Raw genomic sequence first — 12,211 nt, forward strand, 5'->3', positions numbered from 1 at the left:
CCTATTCTAAACTATCGCTCTCCTATCTATCTCAACTACCTAGCATTAAACTCCTAAGCGAACTGTCTAACAGCACAGGCAGTATCTTCCCTAAGGTTTCACATTCACAAAATGGCGCTGACGCAACAGGATGCAAATAAACTTAAGGAAAAAAAAATGGCACGGCACGCCAAAAGGCTTCTTCCGATCTAGAGTCCCCACCTCCTCCACTTATTTTACACAACCCACATCAGACAGCACCACAATCCTATACCAAAGCAGAAAATGCCATTACAAGAGCCTTTTCTGGAAAGTGGCTAGTGTTCGGGTGCAGAAACTGAACAAAACAGAAGCTCAGCGACTTTTGGGGAAAGTGCTTGGGGTTACCAAGCCCAAATGAACATGCTAAGGCTTGCTTCAAAAATATATGTATTTTTTATTTTTTATTCTTTATATTTCATATACTTATTTTTAGTAATATTTTATCATTAGATAGATACAAAACACATATATCAATATATAAATAGATAAATTACAGCAATTGGATGGCCGAGAGGAGGGATGTTAAAAAAGGCACAGATTAATCCTGCCAAACCCAAAATACATGGTACTTATCAATGACATGGTCAAATATAAATATAGAGATGTTTCACATGAAAATATCCACGCGTTCCCACGTGAAGAAGTTAGTTGTTGCGCCACATCACAAGGGTAAGATAGCAATTTCCCCCAATGAGGATTGTGCGAAAAGCTCAGCAAGCATATTGCACCCACTGCCACCCACATTGGTCAATCATAATCAGAATGTCCTAGTCAATATGTAACCCAATATCTGATAAAAAGATCGATCAGTGGAGCAGTGTTTAGCATATGCCGTGAAAGAGCCCACGCACACCTCACTAGGAGGGACCCAACAATGAAATTCTATGTCAGAACCTAAGATTACACCAGCAGGGGTTATCAATATATACAAAGATAGACACATATGAATTGCGTCAAAAGAGGATTGTGCATGGTGCTCCAATCACAAGTTGCAAACACTGCTGGCCATATTAGTTATAAGGGGGCATAAGTAGCAATCACCCAGCCTCGGTGCAGCAATGTGAGCATATTTCCCAAAAGGAGCACCCGCACACCTCATTTAAGGGATCCCAGTACTGGAATAATTTATTAGTAAAAACAGTCATAAAGAGGTCCCGCTTGCATAGTACAAAAATGCTGCGAGGATGGTCACCACACACTTTTACTATCCAGGCGTCAATATGCTATAACAATGATGTGCCTAAGATTCCATCACAGCAGCAAATAGGTACATGCAAATAGAGGACCAACTACATACCGTAAAGCACTAATGTCACGTAGGGAACAGATCGGCAGGCAGGAAAGTTAGATGAGGAGGGGGTTAAACCCAAACAAAGACTCCAACGTATGTTTCACAAGGAATATGTACCACGCTTCATCAGGGAGTGATTTGTCCCAGTGACCGGCAGATTTAAGTAGCCGGAAACAGCCCGTAATCAGCTGTATTGAGTCAATGGATCATCACGGCGCATGCACGCGCGGCGCTCCCAGATCCCAGAAACCCTCACCGGCCGTCATGGAGACAGCGCATGCGCGAGAGCGGGGACGCATCGCCATAGCTCCCGAGCATGCGCCGACGCCAATCAGAGACGGCCAGGAGGAGGACGGGCCAGAGGCACAGCACACACACGCGCACCATCCATGACAGGTACTGCAGGACACACATGAATTCAAAGTTTAGATGTAACCCATCTATCTGGACACTACCAACGATAAATGTAATTTAATAACCATGAAATGCAGAAATGCAATATTATAGCTATGGCGACGCGTCCCCGCTCTCGCGCATGCGCTGTCTCCATGACGGCCGGTGAGGGTTTCTGGGATCTGGGAGCGCCGCGCGCGCATGCGCCGTGATGATCCATTGACTCAATACAGCTGATTACGGGCTGTTTCCGGCTACTTAAATCTGCCGGTCACTGGGACAAATCACTCCCTGATGAAGCGTGGTACATATTCCTTGTGAAACGTACGTTGGAGTCTTTGTTTGGGTTTAACCCCCTCCTCATCTAACTTTCCTGCCTGCCGATCTGTTCCCTACGTGACATTAGTGCTTTACGGTATGTAGTTGGTCCTCTATTTGCATGTACCTATTTGCTGCTGTGATGGAATCTTAGGCACATCATTGTTATAGCATATTGACGCCTGGATAGTAAGAGTGTGTGGTGACCATCCTCGCAGCATTTTTGTACTATGCAAGCGGGACCTCTTTATGACTGTTTTTACTAATAAATTATTCCAGTACTGGGATCCCTTAAATGAGGTGTGTGGGTGCTCCTTTTGGGAAATATGCTCACATTGCTGCACCGAGGCTGGGTGATTGCTACTTATGCCCCCTTATAACTAATATGGCCAGCAGTGTTTGCAACTTGTGATTGGAGCACCATGCACAATCCTCTTTTGACGCAATTCATATGTGTCTATCTTTGTATATATTGATAACCCCTGCTGGTGTAATCTTAGGTTCTGACATAGAATTTCATTGTTGGGTCCCTCCTAGTGAGGTGTGCGTGGGCTCTTTCACGGCATATGCTAAACACTGCTCCACTGATCGATCTTTTTATCAGATATTGGGTTACATATTGACTAGGACATTCTGATTATGATTGACCAATGTGGGTGGCAGTGGGTGCAATATGCTTGCTGAGCTTTTCGCACAATCCTCATTGGGGGAAATTGCTATCTTACCCTTGTGATGTGGCGCAACAACTAACTTCTTCACGTGGGAACGCGTGGATATTTTCATGTGAAACATCTCTATATTTATATTTGACCATGTCATTGATAAGTACCATGTATTTTGGGTTTGGCAGGATTAATCTGTGCCTTTTTTAACATCCCTCCTCTCGGCCATACAATTGCTGTAATTTATCCATTTATATATCGATATATGTGTTTTGTATCTATCTAATGAAAAAATATTACTAAAAATAAGTATATGAAATATAAAGAATAAAAAATAAAAAATATATATATTTTTGAAGCAAGTTACTCGTTTCCTCCTGTTTTATATTGCTATCTGAGTAGCTCTGTACAGTGTGTGATATCCCCTGAGGGATTCACACATCTGTGCCCCTTGTTATTGTTGGATCTTATGTATTTAACATGCTAAGGCTTGTACCGAATTTGCAATTGGCGAACCTTTACCGAACTGCTTTGCTCATCTCTAATTACAACATCACCAACCGACACCAACGCAGTTAATCGCAATGTTCACCTAACGACCGGTATGTGCACAAGTGCATGTGGCCAGGGACATTGTTTCTTTTACTACTGCATCCTTATACACACAATAATAGACAAACCAGGGGACATCTAATCAAAGGACCCTAAACAGGCTAAGAGTTCCCTAATCCTGACCCAGATATGCACCGGTCTGACTGCAGGGGTTGGCACCACCCAAAACTGACACATTGGGGTCTACGTTCAACGTTATTTGTCACATAAATTTTGGATGGCCCTCAGGCGGCCTTCACTCATACATTTGGGAGACCTCTCTCATATTTGGGAGGGCCCACAGGTGGCCCACTACTGGAAATTTGGGAGGACCCTCAGTCATGTTGTGGTGAAGTATTAGATATTCTAGATTTATCTCTAGTACGTGATCTTTGCTATATACCAGCGTAGCACATTCTTGACTTTTATTAATTGGTTTTGTTTTGCACGGCACTGATGAATAACCTTTTGAACAATATTTTTTAGGATGCATAACTATTCTTTCCAATAATCAATTCAACTAATTTTTCTTGCAGACGCTTTGTTTTTCAGCATTGTGTCTTGAGAGTTAAGGCTACCTTACACGCTGCGATATCGGTCCCGATATCGCTAGCGTGGGTACCCGCCCCCATCTGTTGTGCAACACGGGCAAATCGCTGCCCGTGCCGCACAACATCGCGCAGACGCGTCACACATACTTACCTGCCTGGCGACGTCGCTGTGACCGGCAAACCGCCTCCTTTCTAAGGGGGCGGTTCGTGCGGCGTCACAGCGACGTCACTGAGCGGCCACCCAATAGAAGCGGAGGGGCGGAGATGAGTGGCCGGAACATCCCGACCACCTCCTTCCTTCCTCATACCGGCCGGGGGGCAGGTAAGGAGAGGTTCCTCGTTCCTGCGGCGTCACACATAGCGATGTGTGCTGCCGCAGGAGCGACGAACTACATCGTTACTGCTGCAGTAACGATAATCAAGAATGGACCCCCATGTCACCGATGAGCGATTTTGCACGTTTTTGCAACGATGCAAAATCGCTCATCGGTGTCACACGCATCAACAGCGCTAATGCGGCTGGATGTGCGTAACAAATTCTGTGACCCCAACGACTCTGCATTAGCGATGTCGCAGCCTGTAAAGCCCCCTTTACACTTATGACCGTCAGACTTGCTTTTATTTTCCTTGGTTTCTTGTTGCTCTGTTGAGGGTAAGAATTGAGTAAACTGAAATACTTAATTCAGCCATTTTACAGACTCAAATATGTAGTTTAGTTGATGTAGCCTAACACATATTTATGAATGCTTTTGTTTCTTACTAACACACACACATACATACATACATACATACATACATACATACACACATATATATATATATATATATATATATATATTGTAGCTGGGTGGGGGTCCCCCAGGACGACAAAGAGGCAGAGACCCAAAAAGTCCAATCAACATAAGTTTATTTACCGCTGCTGCACAGGATATACGTCCTTCAGGATACATCCAGGCTATATACAGTCCATAGGTTACCACGTCACACAGGTACCGGCAGCCTTAGAAGACGGTCTTACTGTACCCCGTACTGTTTTTCAGGGGGCCCACAGACCTGTGTTATCACACCACACGGGTCTGAACTCCTCTCAGCTTCTTGCTCTGCAGCTTACAAAGCAACTCTGCCCCACCCAGGCCTTTACAAGGAGCTTTTAAATGAGAACTGTGGCCATGAGCCACCTGCATAACCCGGCCTGGAGGTTACTGGACTGACCACTATGTAGGGCTCTAATATGTTTCTGTACGCATTCTGGGAGATACGTACCGTCCGTCACATATCAATGGCCCCGCTATCTCACATACCCCCCCCTCCGTTCAAACCCGAGGGGATGAACGGACGCTCCCAAATAGGCCGCCCGAGACAGGGCATCAGCATTGCCCTGGGACGAACCGGCCCGATGTTCCGCCGTAAAACTAAAATTCTGAAGGGACAGGAACCAGCGGGTGACCCGGGCATTCCGTTCCTTCGCATTTCTCATCCAGACGAGGGGCGCGTGGTCCGTCACCAACCGAAACTGTCGCCCGAGCAAATAATAGCGCAGGGACTCCAAGGCCCATTTAATAGCCAAGCACTCCTTCTCCACTACGCTATAATTTTTCTCTGCCGGGGTACGTTTCCGGCTCAAGTAGGTAACCGGATGCTCAGTTCCGTTCACCTCTTGTGAGAGTACGGCACCCAGACCCACCTCGGAGGCATCCGTTTGCACAAGGAAGGTGTTACTGAAATCGGGGATAATGAGGACCGGTTGTCCACACAAGGCAGTCTTCATGGACTGAAACGCTTCCTCAGCCTGAGGGGTCCAGCGTACCATGGCCGCCTTTTTACCCTTCAACAGATCGGTCAAAGCTGCCGTTCTTCCAGCAAAGTCCGGTATAAACCGCCGGTAATACCCGACAATGCCGAGGAACGCTCTCACCTGTTTAGTGGACACTGGTCTGGGCCACTTTTGGATGGCCTCTATTTTACTTATTTGAGGTTTTGATCACCCCGCGGCCAATCACGTACCCCAAATAGCGGGCTTCCTCCTGACCGATTGCACATTTTTTTGGGTTTGCGGTCAATCCTGCCGCCCGCAGGGAGTTAACGACGGCCTGGACCTGGGACAAGTGGGTCTGCCAATTGGTACTGAATATGATGATGTCATCTAAATAGGCGGAAGCGTACCTCTGATGGGGTTCCAACACTATGTCCATCAGTCTTTGGAACGTAGCCGGGGCTCCATGTAACCCAAAAGGCAAGACAACATAGTGGTAGAGCCCATCTGGTGTGATAAAGGCTGTTTTTTCCTTGGCTGACTGTCAGTGGCACCTGCCAATAGCCTTTGGTAAGGTCCAGCGTCGTGAAATATTGAGCCTTTCCCAACCGTTCAATAAGTTTGTCCACCCAGGGCATAGGGTACAGGTCAAACTTGGAAACCTCATTCAATTGCCTAAAATCATTGCAGAAACGTAACGACCCATCAGGTTTTGGAATTAGCACAATGGGACTAGCCCAGTCACTCTTTGATTCCTCGATTACCCCTAGGGTAATCATCTGTTTCACCTCTGCTGCAATGGCTTGTCTCCGGGCCTCGGGCACCCGGTATGGTTTCATACGCACCTTTACCCGAGGCCCGGTGACGATATCATGTTGGATAACCGAAGTACGGCCAGGTAACTCGGAAAACACATCCGAGTTCTGCTGTACTAACTTGCGAACTTCACGACGCTGCGGTTTAGTGAGCGTGTCACCTAGGTGTACCCCCCCTTCGGTTCCCAGGATGGGTGGCACTACCGGATCCCCACAGGGCCCCACCGGTGTTATTCCCGTAACCATACAGTCCCGGCCTTTCCAGGCTTTAAGCAAGTTAACATGATACAATTGTTCCGGCTTCCTCTTTCCCGGCTGGTATATTCGGTAGTTCACCTCCCCCACCTTTTCCCGTACCTCATATGGCCCCTGCCATGTGGCCAACAATTTACTCTCGGCCGTGGGCACCAAAACCAAGACCCGATCCCCTACATTAAAGGATCTGATGGTGGCCCGTGTGTTATAAGTGCGCCTTTGTGCCCCTTGTGCCCTTGTTAAATGTTCTTTTACGATAGGCAAAACCGCTGTGATGCGGTCTTGCATTTGAGCCACATGTTCAATCACACTTTTATATGTGGTGGACTCCTGTTCCCATGAACTCCTTGGCTACGTCCAGCAAGCCCCTAGGGTGTCTGTCATAAAGCAACTCGAATGGTGAAAACCCCGTGGATGCCTGCGGTACTTCTCGGAGCGCAAACATAAAAAGTAAAAATAAGCTGGCCTGAGGCACCTCTGGTGGAGCTTAGTCCAGACATGTCAGCCTCCCTGCTGACACTAGGAAAAACTGAGCTAGTTTCCTGCCTAGCTGGGGTTATTTGCTGTGGGGGGAGGAGCTAACACTTTTGCAAATCTAGTGTCAAGCCTCCCTGGAGACACCATAATACCCACTGTCTGTGTCCCCCAATGAAAAGGCGAGAAAGGAATAGACACCTCGTAATAAAGTCATTAGAGTCTCAACACACCTTTGAGGAAATGATTCCCTTCATATTATAAGAACATGACACCTAAGTAATTACATTTGCTGATAATAGGACTTCAGGAAAGTCAACTCAGTAGGGTCCCATGACAATACATAGAATACAGGTATACAATGGGAATAGAAATCTGAATGAACAGACCGTGCGGGTGCCATACAGGAAGAACAGGCAAAACAATCTTCAGGCCGTATGACTGCTCCCAAACAAAAAAAGGAATAAGTATGAGGAACAGAAGGACAGAAAGAGGGGAAAGAAGGAAGAAAAAAAAAAAAAAAGACAAACGAGAGGGGAAAGCCACTCCACCCTCTCAAGAATTCTCAACGATCTATTGGAACTCTGGGGAATCAAATAACATGATCCAAGACCCCCCCACTCGGATAAATTTATCAGTGGATCCACCAATTTTTACCATGAGACTCTCCATTCTCCAGAGACTGGCCAACTCCTCTAGCTAATCCATCAAAGTGGGACACCATATCCATTTCCAGCATCTAGGAATGATCATTCGAGCTGCAGTTAAGCAGAAGCGCAGCGTGTCTCTCTTCTGCGAGCACAAAGAGAAGGGCCACCTGGGCGATATCCTCCACACTTTCCAACTAATTTTGGCATACGGAGAATACTGACTCCCAGAATGATTGCAGTGTACCACAACATCCAGATATCTAACATCGACCCTTTTTCTGTATTACATTGCCAACACCTGTCAGATACGGAAAGAAAAATAGCATGTAACGTGGACAGGCATTGGTACCACCGGGTATTTTTTTAATTTTTCTCCTTAGCTGCACATGCCAGAGATATTTTGAGAGACCAGAGAAATGCCCTGTTCCACCCATCCTCAGAAATGTCGACCCCCTAGCTCCTCCCTCTACAGACAGATAAAGTTGGGCCTGTCAGTCGCATCCCTTTGGATAGATAAGCGAGATGGAATGTTCAGGTGGAGAGTTACGTAGGAACAGCTTTTCGAATTGAGTGGGGGGGGGCTATGAATACCCTCTCCCTGTCCTGAGTGGATAAAAAGGATTTCAGCTGAACATATTCCAACAAAGATCTTGCCTGTTGGCCAAAAGGACATTGTAGTTTGGCAATACGATTCCTAGAAGAACATGGAAAAAACGGTGTTCCTCAGAACACCTAAACCCCAAAAAACGTCTAGAAGTTAGACCCAGGGGAGACTCCAAGTTGTTCAAGAGGTTGGTTAGCGGGCCCTGCCCCAAAAGAGAGCCCCTTCTGACCTCATACCACCCGAACTGTACAAAGAAAGTTTACCTCCCTTCCCACCCGAACCCTGCCCTCCCCTACCAGTCCACAGAAAGTAGTGTAATGGTATCTCTGAGCTATCCTGCTTGACCCCAACCCACTGCTTAGAGCCTCTGTGAAACTGCCAGTCTATCAGTCACATCAGAACAGCTGCCCTATAGGCCGCAGCCGCTCCAGAAGTGGCACATCTATTAGATGCGCAATCCTGGTGCTTTTCTATGGCTCATCCCGATGCCCTGGTGCAGTGGCATTCGGGGTAATATATGGGGTTGATACCAGATGTGTAATGTCACCTGGCATCAAGTCCTGGCATTAGTGATGTCACAGCATTTATAAGATACCCGACATCACTGACCTAGTCAGTAATAAAAAAAAATAAAATTAAAAAAAAAAAAAGATGACAAACAAATTTTATTTGAAAATACATTCCCTCTTTCACTAATTAGAAAGAAAAAACAAATCCGGCTCTGGTGTAATCCAATAAGGGGGTCCCATGACGATCCATACTCACTGTTCCAATCAATGAAGAAAAGAATATTCCCCATTGGCTGGCAGAGCAGTGCAGTGACCTGAGCTAACATCAATAGGTCAGGCCAGGACACTGCGGGGCATGACCAGCGCTGACTTCAGGAGGTTAGCTAGGTGCATTACCTGCGGTGATGGAAACCGCTGCACTCCTGTCAGTGCTGGTGACTGAGTTCAGTGATCGCTGCATTCTCAGTTCACCTCTCGCGAGCGGCCCGTGACGTCACCGCTAGTCACAGTCTGGGCCGCCCGCGAGAGGTGATTTAAGAACACGGCGGTCAGAAACACCACAGGTAATGAACTTTACTATCCTCCTGACAGCAACACTCATCATCCCCACAGCTGCTCGCACTGCAGAAGAGGACATGTTCCATAATAACGGAACGGACATACGGCATCCGATGTGCTTTTTTGTAGGATCGAATGCACACGGAAGTGCTTCTATGTGCCATCCAATCCTACACAAAAGACATTGAAAAGATGGTCCTGTCAGTAGGTCCGCAAAAAAACAGGAACTGACCAGGACAAACGGAACGGTCATGTGAATGAGCCCTTAGGGTCAACAGTGAAGTTCAGGTCATCACCTACGATGAGGATCCCCACTGCAAAGTCAGCCAGTGAGGACAGGAGGGAGGAGCAAGTTGTTGCCGGGTCTCTATTAGGCAAATACCAATTATCAATGGTGAAAAGGGAAGAATTAACACTTATTTTCAAAAAAATAAACCACCCCTATAGTCGCCCTTTGTGCCTAAAACCTCATGGCTACCTATTGATACCCCTTTTGATTTTGATTCTGGATTATAGCGATGTATCCACTTGGTATAGTACCTATCCTTGAAGCAGCAGAGATGGCCATTCTCGAAGTGCGTCTCCTGCAATAGTAGGTATGAATTTGATTCCGTCAAATGGATCTGGTGACGGGGCAGTCCAGCAATTCCATGTTGAGTAGACCACGACCCATCAAGGGAGGTGAGAAAATGTTTGCCCCCCTCCACCCCGGCGGAGAGTGCGCTGCCGATCACTTGAGGGCACAGCATTCCTCGGTCCCATCGGAAAGTGTAGCCAGTCCTCAATGGCAACCAAGGGGATGTCCAGGACCGCAGAGAAGAAAGGCATATCAGAGGGGGATCAAAGGATTTGCATGCGTCCTGTGTAGCGAACCTGAAGGCGGAACGGGAAGCCCCAATTGTACAGGATGTCGTAGGAGCATAGCATGTCCAATAGTGGTTACAGGGACTTCCGCCTTTGCAAAGTGAAACAGAACAAATCAGGCACAATTTGGATTTGTCCATCTTCAAATAAAGCTAAGGCGCCACTGCGGATCTTGAGCATAATAGGCTCCTTCAGAATATAGCGGTGCACTCTACATATCACATCTCTCGGCCGGTCGTTTTCCACAGGTTTAGGGACCAGGGCCCTAAGAGCTCTATCTTGTTCCAACATCTTACTAGGGGGTTCGCCAGGATCTCATTAAAGATGGTTTGTAGTGTACAAGGAAGGTCTTTGGATTTAACAGATTCTGGCACGAAACGTACCTTAATATTTTTTCTGCAGCTCCTATTTTCGGTATCATCCATATGAAGCATCCAACGGGCAGGTGCTTTTCACCTACTTGTCACCGGGTCCGGGGTGCAGATCCTCTGTACCGTCACGGGGTGGTTTGGCCCATTCCCATTGCCCCGAGGCGTACAGGAAGGGATGGCGAAGGATGGTAGGAAGGATGGAGGCGGTAGTTGCAGGATGGGGGTGACGGTTAGAAAAGTCTATTAGATGATCATGACGCCACCTGTGATACACGGCCAGGTATGCGGCCGCCGCTGCTGGATCTCTCACCGGGGCAGAGAATAGGTGCAGCCGGGATGGTGTCGCTCCCCACAGGCGGAGCGGGATTACCTCGGGGAGGATGATTGAGTACGGGGGTGGTGGTAGTCTCCGTTCACACCGCAATGCTGGGCGACGGCACCGGTAAATGAGAGACAGAGGCAGGGGCTGCAGTTCCAGGTCTTTTACTCACAAGTTTTTCAGGCGCTGCCCCAGAGTACCGTCCACTGCCAAGATGAGCACCAGCCGATCCCGTATAGTCGGTGGTCACCTCTGGTGCCCGTGAAAGTCTGTTAGTGAAGTGTCTCACAGTAGTTATCCGGAACCCGGGCCGAGCCTCCTGCTACAAGCCACGGGCCCATGAAGAGAGACAAACACCTGAGCCCAGGAAGGTTCTGTTCTAGTGTATTTCTACCCCATGTGGTGCTGCCCCCAGTGCTTTGTGTTGGGACATAGCCAGGTCATACCCCCTAAATTCTTTATTTTAAACACACTGGACCCTAATTTTATGGCTCCATGTTCTGTATCTGTCACACACTGACATGAGAGTAATAGGAGATAATGGATTCTTGGTCCCTAAACTGGAGAAACCCCCTCATCAGCCCTGACAGCGGATAATAGGAAAGAGCTGGAGCTCGTCCTCGCTCACATCGGCAGAATTCATGTCCAGCTGTATTTCTCCTCTATAACATAACTGCACATCCCGTGTTATCACCTGCACCGGGATCACAGATTCAGTCACATTTCATGTGTATTTTACATGAAGGGTTAATATACCGCTGGAGAAACTGACACAGCAAAAAGAGGAAAAAAGCAATGTGTGACTTGTGTGCATTATTGGGTGGTCTGTACTCACCGAGGCGGTGATCTGTAGGAATCTCCTCGTTACTCCGCTGATCGCCCCTCACATTTCTCTCTGGAGAATTAATATTGCTCAGATCTTTATCCGGATACAAAAGCTGCAAAACAAAATATTGTAAAAGTCCCCGGGAATAATGGAGATAAGATCCGGACATGTGAGGTCTGTGGTCAGCTGTGATCCTGCCGTCTCCACCGCTCTCATTACACAAGTATAAAACATCTAATACTGGAGGAGAAAACAAGACTGAACACAAGGAGGTCACAGCCGTCTACACCTCATAGGGGAGATCTCCATCTACCTGAGGATCCTGTGGAGGAGGAGGAGGAGGAGCGGGACATCTCTCTGGGGTCATCCTCATACTGGAGAGACCT

General features: G+C 47.4%; 1 protein-coding gene and 1 pseudogene across 1 annotated transcript in view; both read right to left on the minus strand.

Moving 5' to 3' along the window:
- The window catches only part of LOC142260531 (uncharacterized), a 413,103-nt pseudogene that overhangs the window by 11,123 nt on the left and 389,769 nt on the right, over nucleotides 1–12,211 (minus strand).
- The window catches only part of LOC142303576 (uncharacterized), a 48,736-nt gene continuing 44,922 nt past the window's right edge, over nucleotides 8,398–12,211 (minus strand). The window contains exon 9 of the mRNA XM_075345073.1: nucleotides 8,398–8,468. Coding sequence (XP_075201188.1) covers nucleotides 8,398–8,468 — 71 coding nt within the window. The remainder of the gene's footprint in view (nucleotides 8,469–12,211) is intronic.

This window comes from Anomaloglossus baeobatrachus, chromosome 1, assembly GCF_048569485.1.
Source record: "Anomaloglossus baeobatrachus isolate aAnoBae1 chromosome 1, aAnoBae1.hap1, whole genome shotgun sequence".
NCBI lineage: Eukaryota > Metazoa > Chordata > Amphibia > Anura > Aromobatidae > Anomaloglossus > Anomaloglossus baeobatrachus.